The 21,881-nt window shown below is 36.7% G+C and overlaps 1 protein-coding gene across 2 annotated transcripts in view; it reads left to right on the forward strand.

Moving 5' to 3' along the window:
• The window catches only part of LOC142334532 (uncharacterized), a 42,294-nt gene that overhangs the window by 18,648 nt on the left and 1,765 nt on the right, over window positions 1-21,881 (forward strand). For both annotated transcript variants that reach the window (XM_075382631.1, XM_075382632.1), the window contains exons 5-10: window positions 2,871-3,296; window positions 3,690-4,014; window positions 4,267-4,571; window positions 5,243-5,344; window positions 5,585-6,089; window positions 16,816-17,167. In XM_075382631.1, coding sequence (XP_075238746.1) covers window positions 2,871-3,296; window positions 3,690-4,014; window positions 4,267-4,571; window positions 5,243-5,344; window positions 5,585-6,089; window positions 16,816-17,167 — 2,015 coding nt within the window. The remainder of the gene's footprint in view (window positions 1-2,870; window positions 3,297-3,689; window positions 4,015-4,266; window positions 4,572-5,242; window positions 5,345-5,584; window positions 6,090-16,815; window positions 17,168-21,881) is intronic.

Consider the following 21,881-nt stretch of genomic DNA (forward strand, 5'->3'; position numbering starts at 1 on the left):
TGAAAATGAGGCGCAAAATAATTTAATCTTGGTCCGATTTAATAGCTTCATAGTTTTCATGACTTTCACACTACTTTTTCTCAAAAAAGATGAGAGTTAGTTTTCGAGTTTTTGTTATTCTTTTGTAATTTTTGTTTGACTGATATTTCGCTGCCCGTTTTTAAAAAACTATTAGTGAATTTTTGAGTTTTGCAAGTTTTTATTTAACTTACTGCTGTCTTATAACTTAACCTCATTCATGGCAGGTTTCATTGTTTGATAATGAGAAACAAAGGGATTGAATTTGCGGCATTGGTTCTTAGAAATCGTCTTTTGATTTAAAAATCTGATTTTTTAGTCTTGATCATTTTTTTCTTATTGTAGTAAAATTGCTTAATTTCAATGGGGTCAAACGAATTGTTCTCATTGGACATCCAACATGGTCTATTTTGTCAGGTCAAAGCTAATTCAATTCTTTAGATTGTAATTCAGCACTTGTCCTGCTATTTTTTTTAATTCGCTTTATCTTTTGATCACGTTTTTCGTTTTACATAAGATCAAAATCCAACTGAAACTGCACGCCAATTTATAACACTTTTTGACTCTGAAAAAAACTGGAAAAATGTTGGTCACTTTATCTCTTTTTTTTCTGTTTCAATCACAATGTGCATCAAACGCGTCAACAGCGGGTGTTTTCCGACAATCTGCCTGCTATGTTTATTTATTCCGATTTCGTGCTACCTGGCTTCGACTCCCTTTGACCCTCTTGTCATTTCGACCCCCTAAAATATTGATAGGAGGAAGGTTTGTGTGGCACTATTGAAAAACCTCTGGGGAGTAAAATTTTTCTGCAGAATGTATATTGAATTTCTTTTTGATGAGATACCAGGTTAGTTAATGATCAGGTTTTCTTTCAAAGTTCATGGGAAAAGTAAAATGGGAAAAGAGAGTTTCTAATCCTAAGTTTTTTTCGATGATTGTAGTTGCTGATGTACAATAAGCAGCATGTCAAAAATATGTAGAGCCATATAAACTTAAAAGGTTTTGAAAACAGGAGCTCGTTCTCAGAAAATTGCTTCTTCTATTTTGAAACCAGTTTGAAATTAAAATTGAAAACTTATATCCAACTACGAAAACCAATGCCACTCCGGGTTTTTGTTTTCCTGGCGTCGCCTAAGCGATAATAATTTCTGATCTTTCAAAGAAGCTTTGTTTCGACTTTTAGTTATTTTTTTCTTATAATCTGGAAATAGTAAAATAAGTACTAAGTTCAGAATGTAGTTTGAAGGCAGGAAACAATCTAAATGTTTTGAACTTTTCGTGAAAACCAGAAGTGCAGTAATATGTTTTTGCATGTTTTTATCTTTTTGTCCAACGTGCTCTTCGAAGTTTATAGTGGATGCAGTTTAACAAATGCGCCGTGGCTGAACTGAACAAGTTTTTACCGTTAACGTATTTACCATAAAACAGTCAAATTTGATAATTGAAAGAGAATTATTGAACCTACCCGGTGATTTATCTGCCAAAATAAATGCCATAAATCTTTTTAATTGCCTGCAATCGAAGTTTGTAGCAATTATATTAGCCCTGTGGTCTTTTTAATACGATTTTTCGCTTGACCGATTTATCGTCTGACCCTTTTAACTTTTGGTCCTCGAAAACAGGTAAAGCCCGGATGGCATTAAGTGATTGAGAAGCTCTTAGAGCCTTACGCTTTACTAGTCTCTAGATATGCGAAATAGCTTAATGTTTTGAGGAGGCAAGTTCATTGTGTGAAGGGCGGTTCTAGTTCTTAAAAGTTTGACCCCCTCAGTCGCCCCCTCCTCCTCCTGAGTAACCCCCAACACGCCCCTTGTCCACCCTCCAACTGGTGATCTGAACCCCCTCCCAACGTTTGACCCGCCCCCTCCCAACGCTTCTTGTCCCTCCAATCAGGTCGCCCCATAATGGTAGCATCTCTGAGACAATATCTCGAAAATAACTTTCTGCTAATCAACACATCCTGTCAGTAAGCTCGCCTTCCAATTGTCAAAAAAACTTAAATTAAGAAATGCCCCTCCCCAACACTAGGTGAATATTGGGTGACCGGGGCGCTTTCAGCACTACGTCTTCATAAAGCATTTCAAATTTTTCATGTCTACCAGTAGAATGAAAATATTACACAATCATCAGCTGAGAAAAATGCAAAACAAAATGCCCACGACTCGTCCAATCATTAGAGCTGGTGATGGAACTCGAGGAGAAGTTTACACTGTAAAAGCTCCTTACATAGGCTCAGTTGTTTAAGTAATGGTTAAGTGACTCTGCTTGAAGTCGCTGAGAACTTCTGGCGTTTACCGAGAACCGCGAAACATTTATCAGAATTTCAGAGTGACTTCTGCAGAGTCACTTAAACTTGCTTAAAACACGAAACGCCCACGTTTTAAAATGACAAAAGTCAACGGAAGTCAACTTCTTGCTAAGTAACAACTTCTTGCATTTTAACTTTAGCACTGCAGACTTTCGGCATTTTAAAATGTGCACGTGATGTTTTAATCTTGATTAATGATTGATTTGTTTTCTAGCGTAGACCCACCGAACGACTGTACTGCTCTATAAGCCCGGAGAGGTGTATGCGGTATAGAATTCGCCGCAGAAAAAAATGATAAATGCTAGATTTAGATAATTATCGGAAAGTAAGATATTTTAATTTTGGTGACCTATTTAGAAGTGTTTTCTGGTCTTAGAATTTCCACAATAGCTTTTGAATAGCACGCAAGTTGGGGGAGTGCGCAGTACCAGAGCCGTTTAAAGCATTTTGCATCGTAGTAATTCTGTTCCTCATGCCTGAGCGTGAACTGAAACGTGTGCCTTAACGAATGATTGTAGCTTGTAAAGAGTTTTGATTTTAGGGTGCTGGGGAGCAGCCTGGGGGATAATGAATTTTCGGACTACTTGTCATCACTAACCACCCCAGTGTCGGCAGCTGTCACGCCTGTACCACCGAAGTACCCCTGTGGAAATTCTAATATGAGAAATTATAATGAAGAGCACGGGAAAGCGAGCAGCCATTCTATCTCATCAGCTGCACCTTCAGCATCAACTTCGTGCAACCACCATCATGGCTTAACAGAGGCGGACAGCTCCAGTGGCTTTTACTCTCAAGAAACTCCAGCACAGATGTCCACTACTGCTGACTCGTCATTTAGTGGAGATATAAACGATTCGACAGTTAATTTGAAAAGTCCACCGTCTAAACGCAATTCTGGGGGTAATCTTCAGCTTAGGGCCTCTTCAGATCTCAACCAGGCTGATCACCCGTCATCATATTTAAATGAGTGAGTTGTCAAACAGTGTTAAAGATAGTATTAGTGGCTGCTTTGAGCTTTGATTCCTGAAGTGAAATATTTTTAAAGCTGAGTGTGTTCCTTTTCTTTTTTGGGTAAAATGGTTGACCCAAGAAAGACGGGTTATTCAAAAGATGAGATAGTTAGGAAGTAGTGTTCAATCCATCACATAGACTGAGGCCAAACTCTAATGGAGGTCAAATTGATTGAACAAAATCGATAATTTACATTTGCCAATCCAATATCAAATAAGATGTTTGTTGAATTATTGTCAACTAATAGAGACAAAATGCATGTCCGAGGTTTTTTCTTTTATCCACATGCAATGCGGTTCTCGCTTCTGGCTTGTGGTTGTTCTTTCTTAGAATGCACTCTATTTTCCAGGTTTTCCATAACCGGAATATCGATTCTTATCAACGTAGTGCCAACTCCAGTAGTTTCTTTTGACGAGTACGAAGCTTCTACAAATCTGGGCGCACTGGACATGTTCGTGGAGGAGACATTTGAAAAAGATGGCGATATTGAAGAAGTTTTTGCCTATGACAACCAAGAGCTATCAACAGAAGATATCTCTCAAACGACAGAGGTAGATTCAGAGAAGAAGTTTCACGTACCTAGAAGGAAGAAAAAGGGATATCCTCCTGTGACCCCTTTTGCTTGTACCAGAGATACAACTTTTGGCAATATGCTGCTGACATGTTGGCCTGAGGTTAGTTTAATAATCATACTAAAGGTCCGATTTCTCGTCGTTCGTCTCTCTCTAAGTGTGAAGATCTTTACAATTCGTATGTATTATCCAATTGAAATTATTCATAAATAACGAACTCCAAAACCGAACTTGGGCACAGTGCACACGACAAGTTTCACAAAAATGCAACATTTAGCTTCCAATGACAGATTTTCTTTAAAGTAAAATATGAGCTTGATGCTATGGCTAAATTTCTCAGTTTCTTTGTTTCAGGTTATTCGTCTGGCTGGGGATTACCTTCGTAAACGATGCTTGAACATTGCAGAAAAGCTAGCTGATGAGTTTCAAGGGAGCTTTGTAACACCGGAAGAAGAGCAACTTTCGCCAACATCCAAAGACTTAATGGTCGTCATGCAGCATCACCAAAACAGAATTTCATCTGTTATTCCCAGTGGATACACGACGTCACAAGTGAGGTTGAACACTGCTAATTCGCAGGCTGCAGAGCTGAGTGACGTGCTCTCTATTGCTCCCAAGAAAATTGGCCGCAAAAATGAACTGGGTCGAGGACTTTACAGGTAGGTGCACAAGACTATTATTAAGGCGCTCTCCTTTTTTTCAATTCAAAGAATTTGAATTGTATCATTGCTTCAATTCAATTTTGAAGCAGGAAATGAAACGTGTGAATAAATGTGAGTGATTTGAGTGTTCACCGAAGAGTGCAGCGGAAAGATAGTGGTGTTTGTTTATATCGCTGCCTTAGAGAGAGCGAGAACATGAGGTGTAAAATTTTTTTCTCAAAGCGAGCAAATTTTTTTTATTACGCGCGGCTTTTTAAAGCATTTGTTTTTTTTTTGTTTAGGAGGTTTAATTATGATATTATTTTTGCTCTCAAACGAAGTTTGTAGTAATTATACAGTCATTTTATGCAATTTTTCGCTTGCTTGATTTTTTGTCCTCAAAATTGGGATCAACAGTTGACGACCACTGGGCATTAAGTTCTCTGAATTTTTTTGGCTTACTAGATTCTATTAATAATTGATTATAATAATAATCTTTTAATCTATTAATAATAATAATGGATAACAATCTTTTCTGTTTCAATCCCAATGTGTGTCAAGCGGGTCAACGGCGGCCATTTTCCGACAATTTTCCGGTTATGTTTATTATTTAAGCACTAAGCTACTGCCAGGTTCTTGTTAATTGTATGTAAACTCACTAGTTGAAAAAATGGACTTGATTATTTTAGTGAAGATCAGTCAAGTACAAGCTCAGCAGCCAACTTCTACTATCATTCCAATTTGAAGATCCAACAGCCCTCTATAATTGCCAATGGCATTGCAATATCAAGGTAAGGGTGTGTTCAGTTGTTAAAATTTCTTGTTTCTTTGAAAAACGTTTCTTCATTGTAATGCTTTTTTGGAATCTCTGAATTACATTGTTTTTAATTTTTTTGCGAAATAAAATGTAGAATAGTCTGTTGATAGAGTAGTTTATCCTTTTCGTTTGGTTTACACTTTTTTTCGTCATGTTAGTACTGTTATGATGATAAATTGAGAAATAATTTTGAACGTTTAGTGCCTTATTTCAGCAATGCCACCAAAAACAGGTACCCTTCAGCCAAAACACGCCTGCAGCCAATCTCAATAGCTAGAAACAAACAGCGGTCCACGGCTATCACCTCAATTTATAATACGAGCCACGTTATCCACCCTAGTGTGACCACACAAGCTATGGCCCACAACCCAATGGTGGTGCGGAAGCTATTCCCCGAAACTCAGATGACCACTGACCGTATCATGACACCTCCTATATCGCTGGGAGGAGGAGGCTACAGGTACAACCAGTTGCCTCCTATCGATCCAACCCAGGAGTCTGACTTTCATCATCAAGCAGCAACCCTCAATCACACCTCAATTGGCAAAGGATTGAAGGGAGCAGTGAATTCTGGGATATCAAAAAACGGAGTTAATTCGCGCGTGTTCAGTGCTAGAACTGATGAGGTGGGCGTGAAACGAGCGGTGAAAAATTTTGCGTTGCAAAAAGAGAACTATTTCCTGGACTACAGTCGGCCGAGCACCACTGCAGAGATTAGAGTAAGTTGTATAAATTATTGGCCCCGTTTAAATTTCAGGCTTTTTGGGATGGCTCGCACATTTCGATTTCCCGAAAGTGAAGCGAAGAAACATCTTCGGTATCTCAGAAATTTTATAAATAGCCGCACTCATCTTCTCAGCCGGCTATTATAGCAGGCCTTTTCTTTACAATTCAAAGAATTTGAATTCTATTGGGGCGCTGTCTTTTTACGGCTCGAAGAGGAGTGATGGCGATCTATTTGTTAACAATTCAAAAAATTTGAATTCTATTGGGGCGCTGTCTTTTTACGGCTCGAAGAGGAGTATTGGCAATCTATTTGTGTACATTTCAAAGAATTTGAAATTTATTGCGGCGCTGTCTTTTTTTAAAGGTCTGTTCACCCATTTTCATGGTTTTTGATGTCAAATTGAAGTGATGATTTTGGTCAAGCCCGAACAGGATTTGGAGTGGAAAAATAGAGTGAAAAAAAATTTTTTTCACTCATTATTGGAAGTAGTGAGACAAAACTGTGTATCCAGAAATTCGCATTCTCGTTTGTGGTTTTTTGTTCACATGCGGCGATTTGACTTTGATTTGTACTGTTTTTAATAGCCGCCCTCATCTTCTCAGCCGGCTGTTATAGCGCTCCTATTTTTTTTTGCTTCGTCAAACTTTTTTTTCGCTTTACCCAATTTGCGGCTTCGACATTTTGCGTGAAATCTTTTTGACTTCTCTAGGCTAGTTTCACTCTTCTGTCATTCTGCTCAAAGTCCTTTTAAACATTAGCTGCTCAGCAAAGCAATTCAAATTGAAGAGAGTCAGTATAAAAAAAAATCAAAGTCAGAAATATGAACGGGATAAACCCATAAAGCCCATTTTTAGATGCCCGGTACTTGAAATTTGTTCTAATAAGTTGTAGTTACTTTCTATAATGCTTATTGGTATTGATACTAAACCCTGTAGCCTCTCACGGAGAGACAAGAGTATGTTCAATTACGAAACGACATCAAAATAAATCGCACTTAAAAATGTTTTTATACAAAATCAATTTTTGTTGATGTTTTTTTTTCTTTCAATCCCAATAGAGTTATGGGAATCAACGGCGGCTATTTTCCGGCAATGTTTTTTTATTTTTGTCTTAATGGTATTCCATTCTATTAATGGACCATTCTGTGTCTAGCTTTTTGTATGGTCAATGAAAATTCTTTGAAATTTAGGTCAGGACTTGTCTGTTATGTTTTTTTTATCTGCGAGTTTGATGTATAGAGGATGTGTTTCAGAGGAATTCAAATGCCACACGAAAGAATTGTTTAGGTGCATCTGTTGTACAAAGCCAAAATTTCGAGAATTTCGAGGGTTTTGTGCGAGCATCGTTCAGCGAGGGAGGGAGGGAGAGAGAGAGCGTGCGAGCGCGAAGAGCCACTGTAAAAAATGAAGAAAATGGAATAATTTTGAATCAATTTCCGCCCTGTTTTCATTTTCAGGTTTTACGCCTATATCTTTTTAATAACCGCACAGCGATAGCTGGGGCTTTTATTGGCCTTCTCTTTTGTTTTTTTTATTTCGTCGTCATGATTTTTGTTACGACCATATGACGTCACAGCCACTTTTTGTTCATTCGTTCATGCAATTTCAATTGAATTGCATGCGTGACGTCATTTTTCGCTCTTAGTGGAGCGAGTTTTTTTGCTCATCCGCGTGATTAAATTTTTGGTCACACTCGACTTACCTCACGCTCAAAAATGACTTCCTCACTTTGAAATTGACTTTTATTTACTTTAATTCAAAGAGATAAGGTCAAATGGGTGTGTGTCACTCTAAATGAAGGTTATTTGAGATCAGCTAATAGAGGCAGGAATAACTTATACAGATTTTTAATCAAAATATAACAGATCAGCCGTCAATGAAAAGACGAATTTTTTGGTCTGTCTTTTTTACTGTTTTTTAGACTGCCGATCTACGAATCTATTGCGGCTATTTTCTGGCAATCTGCCAGCTATGTTGTTTAATTGCTCAGAAACGAAATTTGTAGCAATTTTATTAGACCTGTCGGTCTTTTTTATGCGATTTGTTGCTTGACCGATTTTTCGTCTGACGCTTTTGTTTTTTTGTCCTCAAAAACGTGATAAACAGGTAGCGCCCGGAGACAGGAGTATGTTCAATTACGAAATGACATCAAAATAAATTGCACTTAAAATGTTTTTATACAAAAATCAATTTTTGTTGATATTTTCTTTTCTTTCAATCCCAATAGAGTTATGGGAATCAACGGCGGCTTTTTTCCGGCAATGTTTAAAATTTTTTGATCTAATTTTTGTCTAAACGGTTTTTCCAATCTATTCGTGGACCATTCTGTGTCAAGCTTTTTGTATGGTCAATGAAAATTCTTTGAACTGGAGGTCAGGATTTGTCTGTTAATTTTTTAATCTATGAGCTCGATGTATAGAGAATGTGTTTCAGAGAAAGTCAAATGCCACATGAAAGAATCGTTTAGGTGCATCTGCTTTACAAAGCCAAACTTTCGAGAGAATTTCGAGGGTTTTGTGCGAGCATCCTTCAGCGAGGGAGGGAGAGAGGGAAGGAGAGAGAGAGAGAGAAAGAGAGCAAGCGAGCGCAAAAAACCACTGTAAAAAATATTGAAGAAAATGGAATAATTTTAATCGAATTCCGCCCCATTTTCATGATTTCTGGTTTTGCGCCTCTATCTTCTGTTTAATTGCTCTCAAACGAAGTTCGGTCCTTTCGATTTTTCGCTTGACCGATTTTTCGTCTGACTCTTTTGACTTTTGGTCCTGAAAAAGGGGATGACAGGTAGAGCCCAGCGGGCACTATGTGCTCTTAGAGCCTTTCAGCTCTGTTTCGGATCGAACTGTTTTGGAGACTAATACTTATGGTGTGAAGGGCGGCTCTTAGAGGTTGAAGACCCCTCCACTGGTGACCCCCCACTATTGCCCCCACTCCACCCCACTCTTGCCCCCTCCCCTCATCAGATCTCGGTGCACCCCCCCCCCCCTTTTCTAGCTACTGATGAACAGCCTGTCGCTAAAAACGCAAATTTATACTGTTTTGCATTTTTTTCAAGTTTTTTTCTAATTTTTGACATTTTTCATTACTCTGGTCTTTCCGAACCCTGGGGCCAGAAAACATCCTAAGGATTGTAAGTTACTGACAATTTTTCATTGGCCATGGAATTTTTTTCAACTTTTTAATGTCAAAAATTTTAGCAAATTTTAAAAAAACTTAAAAGAATGTTTTTATAAAAAGTTTTGTCGTTTTTCAGATTCTTCAGCCTCAAGAGCCAAAGAATCTCGTCTAGTGTTTGAAAATAGGTTGCTGTACAATTTCAAAATGTAATTGAATGTCTGGCAATATTTTAAGATTTTGAATTTTTGCCAATTTTTTTCCAATTTTTTTGAAATTTATAGTCATTATTCAGGTTTTTTGAGCCTCAAGTTTTTTGATAATAAGTTACTGAACATTTTTTGTTGGTCATGGATTACTTTTCAACTTTTTAATATCACAAGTTTTAGCAATTTTTTCTATAAAACTTGCAATTTTTTTTCAGTTTGAAATTTTTTTTCATTCGTAGGTTTATCTAGCCACAATATCCACGGAACTTTGTCTACGGTTTGATAATGTGCTACTGCATGGTTTATAGATGTAATGGAATGTTCAAGATTTTAATATCACGAATTTAAGCAATTTTATAAAATGTTTGCAATTTTTTCATTTTTTTTTCCGGTAGCAATGGCCCTGGGAATGCTTCCAAGAATTGATAATAAGCTGCAGCATAGTTTATAGAGTTAATGGGATGGTGATTACTATTTTCTATGACTCTGGTTTTTCGGATAAAACTTAAAATTTTTAAATTTTTGGAAAAATTTTGTTCCAAGTGTATGGATCTCTGAGCCAGTGACACTATTTCAGACTTGAAACAGGTATACTCGATTGTCTCTTGAGACAATGAATTGGTTCTTAAGATATTATTATCTTGAATTTTAAGCAGGATTCTGTTAAAATTTGTAACTGTTTCCATAATTTTTCAATTTTTCTCGAGTTTAACGACCATTACTGGCACACGAAACTTTTTAAGTCTCGGAGATGAGTTACTTGAAAGAACTTTCGCGACAAAAAGTGGTTTTGATTTTTTTACTACGAAGGTGAAACCTTTTTGAAGTTTTGCGTTCAGTTTTTTCTATATGATTTTTTACTAACAAGGCTAGAAAACTAGAAGTTGCAGAATCGAATCCCATCATGGAAATTTTTCCTATTTCTCTTTCTCTCTCTGTCGGTAAGGGTTTCTTTCCTTCACGTTCACGTTTATCTCTCTCTCTCTCACTCTATCTCTCTCTCTCTCTCTCTCTCTCTCTTTGTTGATGCCTCACTTCAGCTGCTGTTATGTGGCGTAATGTCATCATCTGATCCTCATTCACAATAAGTTAACGTAGAAATGTTTTTTATCCTAAATGACTTAGAAGGCACTTCATTGCTATCAAATCCTTGTTAATTGCTCTGAAAAGCAATTTGTATTAAATATAGTAATCCAGTTTGTGTCTTTTCTACAATTTTTTGCTTGGCCGGATTTTCGTCTTACTCATTTGACTTTAAGTCTTCAGAAACGGGATAAGGAGGTAGCGCCCAGTTTGCATTAAATTCTCCTAGAGCCGGTCAGCCCACTAGCCTTAAAATCTGCGATTAACAGAAACTGTTTTGGAGACTTATACTTATGGTGTGAAGGGCGGTTCTTGAAGATTGATCCCACACCCGAACGCCCACACATCAGTCCCCCCAATCCACTTTTGCACCCCCGCTGCGCTCACCTTCGACCCTTTAATTAATCTAATGCTAGCCTCACTAAACCATGGCGAGCTACTGAGGAAGCCAACCGCCCCCGGTCGTTTGAGAGCAATTCACCCGACGTTAGTTGGTTATGTTTTAAGCTTTTTGCTGTTGATTTTCTTGTTTAATTTTTAATCGGGAAATTTTCGTAACGTTACCGTGAAGTGTCACTTCTATGTTATACAGAAGAATTATCACTGAAATAAACTATCACATCTGTTTTTTCTCAGGTTTTTGTGGTTTCATTTAACAGCGATAGCTGGGGCTATCATTGGTCTTCTCTTGTTTGTTTTATTTCAAGATTTTTGTTACGAACATATGAAGTCACAACCACTGCAAATCTGCATTTTGTTCATTTATTCGTGCAATTTCTTCTGAAGTACGTGCGTGACGTCATTTCTCACTCTAAGGTCATTTCGCATTTGACTTGTCTCGCTCTCGAGAAATGACTTCTTCACTGAAAAGTTGTTGTTTCTTTACTTCAATTGAAAGCAATAAGTTCAAGTGAGTGTTTGTCACTCTAATTGGAGGTTATTTGAGAGCAGCTAATACAGGTAGATTTAACTTATACGATTCCTAATCAGAACTTTACATCTAATGCTTTAATGAAAAGAGAATTTTTTGGTCTCTTTTTACTGTTTTTTTAGACTGCAGATCTAAAAAGCTATTGCGGCTATTTTTTGGCAATCTGCTGGCTATATTAGTTTAATATGTTTCTGAAAGTATTAAAGTGGTTTACTGATTGAGCTAACGAAGTGTTAATAGCCTTTCCCGGAACAATTATTACGTGCCGCATTGCCTTTTTGTACGAATTTTTTGAAATTTTTGTGAAAAAAATTAGATTTCTTCCTTTTCTTGGGTTCTCTCCCTAACAACCGTTTTTTTAATCTATTGATAGTCGATTATTGAATGAAAACTGTTTTTGCAGATTCTTTTCCAAGCAGTTCTTTTGCAGTCGCAGCTCGTGAAGCAGTTTTTCAGATGTTTTATATCAGATTTAGCCGTTCTAATTAATGTTACTGTTATTGTTTCAAAATGATTAATGTAATGTTTGAGTGTTTGTATGCAAATATCAAATTCGAGTTTGTTCAGGAGTCTGCAAGTGAGGTTTTTTTATAAGATCTATTCACTCATTTTGCTTGATTTTTGAAGTTGAATTGCAGTGATGATTTTGGTCAAGCCTAAACTAAATTTCGAGCGAAAAAAACGACCGGTTTTTCGGCGTAAATTTTGTCACTCTATATCGAAATTAGTGAGACAAAACTGTATTTCAACAAATTGCTTTCTCGTTTGTGGCTTTGTTCACATGAGACTATTTGACTTGATTTTTACTGTTATTTTCAATTTTTTCGATCGAATTTTCTTCCTAATGGTTTCGCAATCCATTGATATTCTATTTTAGGTCTAGTATTTTGTATAGTCAATAAATTTTAGGCCAAGATTTGACGTTTAGGCCAGGATTTGTCCTGCTCTTTTTTCATTTCGTCGAAAATTTCTCTTTACCTAAGATCACTGCTCGTTCACCAGTTTACTTTCACCAGAATTCTTTTCTCAAGGCTAGTTTCATTCCTCTCTATTTCTGCAAGTGCTATTAAACAGCAGTTGCTCAGCGGAGAGATGTAAATCTAGAGCAGTCAATACCTGAAAAGGAAGCGAAAAATTGAAATGAGATAAACCCATAAAGCCCAATTTTAAATGCGCGTTAGTTCAAGGTTGTTCTTATCAGTCTTAGGTACCATTTCTAATGCTTTTTGGTGTTAATACTATTCTTCATCCTCTCATTATGAAACAGAGCTAAAACAAACTGAAATAAAGTTTCCACTTTAAAAATGATTTGTCTACAACAGTCAATCTTTTTTGTACTTTCAATCCGAATCGGGGTTATAGCAATCAATAGCGGCTATTTTCCGGCAATCTGTGGGGTATGTTTATCTGGACTCTCATGTTCTTCACTTTTCTTTTCGCTTCCTTGTGGCTTTTAACTTTCTCATTATGATAGCAATTACTGCTTTCTGAAATTAGTGTTCTGAGCGGGTTGTCAAATATACTGAGCAACATTGCCTTAAAATCGCCCGGCACTAAAGTGGCACATAATTTAAAGAGGCAAAATAATCATGAGCGTAAAACGTTTTTGCTTCACTGTCTATATATGAACGATAATGAATATTACCACACGGTTGTTATCGCCACCGAGAAGCTATCAAACTCCGAGGCGAAGCCGAGGTGTTATGATAACATCGGGGGCGATAACAACCGTGTGGTAATTTTTTTAAATCAACATTGCGATCATTTCAACACAGTTTTATTGGTTTTTCATTTTTATTTTTTGTGGATAAGTACATTTTCAAAGGTAAGTGACATTTCCTTCGGTTCTGTTCTTCGTTATGTCCTCATCTGCCCACCCCCCTCTCCCACACACACACACAGACACAAACAAACACAGACACACATACACTTACACACACTAAAACACTCACACGCTCGAACGCACACACACACACACACACTTAAACACTCACACAGACACACACACACAAACTTACACACACACACGCACACCAAACACTCACCACACACAACACGGACAACACACACACACACACGCACAAACATACACACACCACACACAAACCGCGCATACCACCCACACCACACACACACATGACACAACACACACACGACACAAGTTTTTTAGATTACAAGTTTATCAAACTGTTTCCATCATTAGACTACAACTTTATCACCACTCTTTTATCGCCACTGTTTACATAGTAACGGTGGCGATAAAAGAGTGTGAAAAACTCGTAGTCTAATGCTGAAGTGTTTTTCCAGTGTCGATCGGGCATTAAAATTTATTACACTGGCAGCTTATTTAACTGCTAAAATCGCAACAGGTGTTGATTAAATCCTTGGTGTGACACATTTGTACTCTGTTGTTGTTTCTTCATTAGTCAATATTAGCGGTTTCTATGATATCTATTTGAACTTTTTTAATTAAGAAATGAAATTACCATTCAGCTGAATAAAATTTCACTGGTCGTTTGACTCATTTGAATTTTCGTCTTCAAAAATGGGATGAACAGTTAGCGCCCAGAGGGCATTAAGTGGCCGAGCGGCTCTCTTGGAGCCCTTCTCCTTAAATGAACACTAAGAATGCGATTCACAAAAACTGTTTCGAAGAAACAATTTCAAGCCGTGTAGGGCGGTTCTAAGGTTTAAACGTTTGACCCACCTCCACCCCAACGCCGCGTCCAGCGTCCTGGAATCCAGATATTCGGACCCATATCTCGTACAGCTCCCATAATCCTTCGCCCATCACTTGACCCCCCCCCCCCCCCCCCCCCCCCCCCCAATTTGCTCTCACCCACCTGATGCATCCTGAAGCCCAAGCTGGCTACTACCGATGTCCGCCAATCGTTTGCGAGCAAATCGCCCGAAGTTAGTTATGTTTAATAGCCGCCTAAGCTTCTCAGCCGGCTGTTATAGCGCTTCTAATTTTTTTTCACAATTCAGGAATTTTAATTGTATTGGTGCGCTGTCTTTTTTTAAAGATCTGTTCGCACATTTTAATGATTTTTGAAGTCAAATTGGAGTAGTGATTTTGGTCACGCCGAAACAGGAAATGGAACGAAAAAGCGAGTGGTTTTGCGGCGTGAATTTTTTTCGCTCTAATTTTAAAGTAGAGTGAGAAAACGGTGTTTGAACAAAAATTCGGTTTCTCGGTAGTGGTTTTTTGTTCACATGCGGCAATTTCACTTTAATTTTAACCGTTTTTTCGTCTTTTCGGATTGAGTTGTTTTTCTTAATGGTTTTCCCAATCCATTCATAGTTAATTCTAGGCCATATCCATTCATAGAATAAAAATTTTTCGCTTTACCTTAGTTCACAGCTTGTTGAACATTTTGCGTGATATCTTTTTGACTTCTCTAGGCTAGTTTCACTCTTCTCTCGTTCTGCTATAAGTTCTTTTAGGCAGCAGTTGCTCACCCAAGCAGTTCAAAATGAACTGAGTCAGTATCAAAAAATGAAATCAGAAATTGAGACGGGATAAACCCATAAAGCCCAGTTTTAGATGCCCGTTACTCAAACTTCGTTCCTTTAAGTCTTAGTCACCATCTCTAATGCTTATGGGTATTGATACTAGCCCATATGTGAGCTCACTACGAAACAGGAGTACGTTCAGCTCTAACATGACATCAAAATAGTTCGCACTTTAAAATTGTTTAAAAATAATTTTTTCACTAGTTTTTTCTCTTTTCAATCCCAATCTTGGTTATGGGAATCAACGGCGGCTACTTTCTGGCAATCTGCCGGGTATGTTTTTATTTCATGTTGCAATGTTTCTAAGTGTAACCTGTCATTTTAATCGGCGGTCTTGAAAACAAAAAAATTGTTTATTACATGTATTTTCCGGGCATGAAACTGCTCATGTTATAATTTCAGGTGTGAAATTGCTCGCAAGTGTGACAAAGCTGTTAGCTTAGTAGAAAGGACAGCTGAAGAGCTCGAAAATGCAACTATGTCAAACATTATTGTTGTCACCTTATTATAGAGAAAAGTTGTTGAAAGCCGCTGTATCTAAAACCACAATCGGTCTGGTTGTTAAAGGAATACTAATTATTTTAACATGAAGAGTAAATCTTATGCATTGAGTTGTACGTCTGGTACGTGAACAAACTTGCTGCAGGCAGATTTTTCACAGATAACCAACCAAGTAGTACGTGAACAACGCTCATTTGGCGTCTAGCGTGTTGCCATTACAACAAATTGGATAGTTATTATGGCGTGTACATGGTATAATTGAGCAATTTCTTGGCTATGAGTGTGATTAGTAACAGCTTGTGATTGTCATTTTCTTGCAAATACACACGCATCTCATTTTTACTGCTTGCCGAGCTCTTTGTAACTGAGCGCGCCTGAAGAAACTCCTTGTAGCTCAGGTGCCAAACATTTTCTCAGCGCACCAAATCACCTGTAACAATTGCTGTTCACATTTGTGAGTTTTAAAAGTAAAGTTTTGTCGGTATGCGTAGATTTATGGTGTCTTCTACACGCCTATGAGCACCATTATTTTACGCTCTGAGAGTAAAAATGTATTGAATTTTTAATTGAAAGTGAGCGACTTGCTGTTTAGATTGGTTGATGAAAATAAAAATTGAGTACCATTTGACTGATATAAAATGGCTATTCTTTGGATAACATATTTAGTTTGAGTAAGTAGGTGGCTTGTCATTTATACAAGACCGAAGTTGGCAGTATGAAAGAGTGCTTTGACAGCTTCATTCCTCCCAAATGTGCAATTTTCTGGCCCTTAGCGGAAGAGGCATTGTTTAAATGGCTCTTTCGAAGCACAAAATCCAGCCTGTTTTGATAATGAATTATTTATTGCTTCAGGTCTTTTGAAATTGAAAACAAAAATCAAAAATGAATAATGCACCGCTTGGAATGTTTGTTTTGGATACTAAAATGTTTAGGGAAGCTCTCCAAATTGATTTTGTGCAGTCCGCCTTTTCCTTTGTACTGCTTTCGAAGGCGGCAGTTGGTGCATTCTGCACATTTGCGTACAGTTTAAATTGAAATTTGAATTATTTATATGAATGTTGTTCAATTTGAGAGCTGAGTTTAGGAAACCTATCTATACAGATGTGTAGTCTGTCTCCTTCATTCGAAATTAGAATGAAATTGAGCTAAAATTTTGGTCTACTTCAGTGTACTTCAACCGCAACACCTGTATTCACAGCACCAAAATTTTCGAACCACTGCTGAATTTTTACAGCCTATCCTCAGTAAAAACAAAAGAGCGTATAAAGAAAACAATAAGGTGTCTGTGTTTTTTTCGTAGCTCGAAAATTGCTCAAGTAAACACGTTTTCATTGATGTTATGAGTTGATGTTGATTTTATTTTAGGATGAGATCCCTGGTTCACCATTGGGCAATTCTAAATGGAACCCATCATCAGTTCTACACCACCAAACGCCCCAGCAGATTTCACCTTTGGCAACTACACAGCTCAAGTCCAGACACTCCCAGGAGTTTCTGAGCCTCAGTCATGGTCTAGTTGGCGTATCCATGAATTTGAACAACCGCGAGGACAGTACACTGAGTGACGAAACGATAGGGCACTACGGTGGCTCACAGCTCAGTCACCACAATGCGAGCAACAGCCATAACCACCCCAACTATTACCCTTCGCATAACCATCATCAGCAGCAACAGCATCACTTGTACCACATGCACCATTCCAATGAAATTCAATACGGTAATATTGACTTTCAAGTCAGCAAATAAGTAAAATCTTATCATGCGATAAACACAATAAATTTGATAATGGGATTTAATCGTTATGAGCAGCCCTGTGTTTTACGTTTTTATGCAATTCGCAGAATAGGCCGCGTAACTTTCTGAGAGTTGCTTAATTTTAAATTTATCAGGATAAAATTTTCTCATTTAAATCTGATCTCTAGTAACAGTAATCTTGTTGATAGGAGAACATAATATTTCATCCTATGTTAGTCCAAATTTTGAGCTGAGTATGATTTTTTTCCTGTAAAAGTTTTCACTGCCAAATAATTTAGCGAATCGGGGCACAAAAAGAAAATTGATTAGGATCAACCTATATGTTCGCAAAGTATCCAGCGTTTGTAATAAAGGCTATTTTTATCCAAAATTTAAAAATTGGTGTGTGGATAAATTAAATACAGAATTTAATAAATTAAGAACCACCGTGCATAAATTAAATACAGAATTGGCTGAAAGTTGTGAGGTCTGATTTCACGGTTACAAGGACCATTTTCAATTTATTTGGTAGCTGGATTTCTGGTTTTGTTAGTTTTGGCCATGCAATACGAAGTATAATAGCCGCAAAGTGATGGCCGATGATAATATTGAGTTCGGGTTTGTTTTTAGACTTGATGAGGAATATCGGTTATGTGCCGGGCTTTAATTTGAAGCACGTTTTGGCAACTCATTTATTCAGGACTTGATTTTTCACTCTTTTGTTTAGACCATTGACTTCTGTTTTTGAGGTTACATGACATTATACCCAATGCCATTATACCCAATGTATTTTAATATTGTCGTTCAATAATCCGACTGCAAATTAGCCGCCGCTATCAAATATATGTTTTAACACACTCAAGCGGATAATCTAATCCCATGTTCGGTTGTGATAGTTTCATCTGAAGTCCCACGGGTTGCTGAGGCATGGCCACGGCCATTAAGTACGTTAAAACATGTTTGTAATAGCGACTGCTAATTGGTAGTCGGATTAATGAACAAAAATATGAAAATGCATTGGGTATAATGACATTGGGTATATTGGCATTTGTTATATGGGCATTGGGTATATTATCCTGACACCTGTTTTTGAACATAAGCATTTAGAGAACGCTGCACAATTGCTCTGCTTGCCAAATTATTACAAAAGCTTATTCCTTCCTTTTCGCAGCTGCCTGCCATTATTCCTGAAAGGTGAAAATGTATGTGTTTATTTTTTTCTGTAGTATTATTGGTACGTTACTTTAGTTCTTTGTTGTTCTCTATTTCAATATTTTGATCTGTCTGTTTTGTTCTTTAGGTGGGGTTAAAGTTCAATTTAAACTAGGCAAGCTGTTTCAGTTGATCTGTCGGTTCCGTTTTAGCTGGTCTTTGTAGAGTTTTCTTGCGATCATTTCTTGATCAAGTAGTTTGTCACCCAATGAGAGAGGACAAGCAACTCAAGATTTTAACACAAAGACTTTGATCTCACCCATTGAGCGGAGAGATTGACATCCGATACGATATTTCAATTCCAGATTACTGGATCTGTGAAGAGAACAAATAACCCTTTCTCTTTGTCCGAATGGTGAATTTACCAAACATTGCCAAAATTGACGTTGTCGACATGAAATTGAAACTATTGTTTCAATTTTGATTTTATAATCAAAACAAGGAAGCTCGTTAATGTGCGTTCGAACATGATGTTCTGACCCGAGCTCATCTACATTTTTGACTTAATTGTCAACTAATTGAAGAGATAATCAAATATCAAAGTTTGAGTTGAAAAATCTTTGCATATACAAACTACTAATTGAATTGCATAATGCCATGCCTCATTACTGCGCTCAAAAGATCTACAATTAAAAAGTCTGTAAGAAAAAAGTAAACAACAAAATCAGCAAAAATTAAAATTTCACAGCAAAAATTCGATATCTAAATTTGAAAGCACCTGATAGCAACGTCAAAAAATGCAATCAGATAAAACCTTAGCTACCCAAACTTCCTTTTTAATAGCCGCACAGCGATAGCTGGGGCTATTATTGGCCTTCTCTTGGTTTTTGTTATTTCGTCGTCACGATTTTTGTTACGACCATATGACGTCACAACCACTTCAAATCTGCTTTTTGTTCATTCGTTCATGCAATTTCATCTGAAGTGCGTGCGTGACGTCATTTTTTGCTCTTAGTGGAGCGAGTTTTTTGTTCATTCGCGCGATTAAGTTTTTGGTCACACTTGACTTACCTCACTCTCAAAAATGACTTCCTCACTTTGAAATTGACTTTTATTTACTTTAATTCAACAAAATAAGGTCAAATATGTGTGTCAGTCCAAATGAAGTTAATTTGCGAGCAGCTAATAGAGGCAGCAAAATTTTGTACAGACTTTTAATCAAAATATAACATATCAGCCTTCAATGAAAAGACGTTTTTTTTTGGTCTGTCTGTTTAATGTTTTTTGAGACCTCAGATCTACAAAGCTATTGCGGCTATTTCTGACAATCTGCCAGCTATGTTTCTTAACTACACGGCCGATGGGTCTTTTCCTTAATGGGACTAGGTAAGAAGTCAACAAAAAGAAATAATGATGTAAAATTCAAAAAGCAGTCAACAATTTTAAAAACGTTTCATTGCTTCAACGTCTTAAAAACTCAACCTTCAACGAAACGATTCTTGATAAATTTACTAAAAAGTTATTATGAAAAGACTTGTATTTGCTCCGACTAAGCCATGGAAGCGAATCAAATTTATAGAAAAACTAAAAAACACAAATTGCGAAAACACAAATTATTGAAGCCAAAAAAATCCATAGCATTTATCTGAATAGTGTTGCTGAAATCAGCTAAAATTACACTGAACCATTAAGTAAGTTCACTTGGTAAATATTTGAAAATGATTGGGATCTGTTATTACGCTAATATGCTAAAAAGAAAAGAAAAAGAAACACAAATACTGACCAATCGCAAATTTTTTATGAAGACGCATATCGTCCAGCAAACAAAACATTAGTTATGATATAATATCAGTAGTCTTGTTTACTTTTGAATTACATGGAATTGAATAGGACCTCTCAGTGATGAGAATAAGTTACAATTTGACGAAAAGAACAACAAAAATTGAAAAGTTTGAAAAATTTTTGAAAGCGATTAATATCGAAAACATTAGGACTTTTTGCTTCAAACTGACTGCATTGAGAAACATCATTCATTCATTCCTCAATCAGAAGTTTATGAGACCTCTCTGCACTTTACGACTGCAAAAAATTTAATAAAATGCTGTCTAAAACAACAAAGTACAAAAAATTCAGAAAGAAAAGTGTCGAAGCCATTAAAAAGTAAATTTTTCAGTGCGAACTCTTTATTTTCGATTATATTTTAACAGAAATGTGATACTTCTGTTGTTTAAAAGAATATGACTTCAAAAATAAAAAATGAACTTGTATATCAAAACCACGAAGTTTTTGAAAAAACACAATCTTAACGCTATTAATTTCAAATACCTCTCAACGGAATTCAATAAATGTAAACTCTAATTTATGCCTCGTTGGGAAAACTATGTTGTTTGTCATTCTTATGTCATCAATAAGACATCACAATCAGTCTTATGACAATGAAAACAACAACAAATACGGGAAAAATTCAAAATTTCAATAGAAAAGTGTGAGAAAGTGTTTCGAAGCCATTTAAACTATAAGTTTTTCTCTGAAAACTTCCTCTGCGATCCATTGAACAGCTTTTTTAAGCAAATGGGAACAATCTCGTTTATGAAAATGTTTTAAGAGTTGAAAAGGAACCAAAATAATGAAAAAAATATCCAAAAATTTGAAAAAAATTAAGAAAACTCGTGGCATCGAAGTCATAATACTAATAGTTAGAGGTCAAAATCGCTGTACAAACAAATGTTAGTTGCAGTAGAAAGCGAGGAGGTCCTGTGATTACTGAAAATGACCTAAGTTCAAAAGGGTTCGAGACCGGTTAATTTTCAAAAAAAAATTCGAAAAATTACTTTTAATGTCTTAACCGCTATTAGCTGTCTACTCAAAGCACTTGATAGGTTCATTTAATGATCATTAGCAAGCCTATTGCACTTTCAGTCCACAAATCTGTGCCATAAGAGCTACAAAATTTAGTAAATAGCAAAAAGAAATTCAATTTTTCATTAAAAATTACAAAAACTCGAGTAGAAGCCAAAGGAAAACAGGAACGTATCCTAGAAAACGGATTTTTTGTTCATTAAACTTCATTTGACTGTAAGTGAGGTTAGTTATTAACGGAATCTCGATATGAAATGTGACTAGTCTATAAGTGACCTTAAACGAACAAAGAAATGCAAAAAGTTTTCCAAAAAAAGTAGTAGAAGTTCTGGTTTTCCACCTCTTCTGAACACAAAGGTAGGACAAAAACATCTCTCAAATGGAATTTCGAGTTTTTTCTCCATAGTACACTTAACCCATGAGACCAAAACTTAGCATTTTTGTCGCCTTTCGTCTATTAAGAATGAAAAATTGTTTCATTTAGTAGCATGAAATGTCATCTTGAATTAATAGTTTTGCAGAAAAAAATCTTAATTTGAACGAAATTTGTGCTAAAAGTGAACAAAATATCCTGTGTTCACACAAAACTTTAAACCCCGATAACTCCTCGAAAAAAATCGAAACTCACAAAATTCTTTAATTATAGCTGCGAAGCTGTAAGCTGAGCGTAGCTATATTGCGGTGCT

The sequence above is a fragment of the Convolutriloba macropyga genome, chromosome 2 (assembly GCF_964194025.1).
Source record: "Convolutriloba macropyga chromosome 2, txConMacr16.3, whole genome shotgun sequence".
Lineage (NCBI taxonomy): Eukaryota > Metazoa > Xenacoelomorpha > Acoela > Convolutidae > Convolutriloba > Convolutriloba macropyga.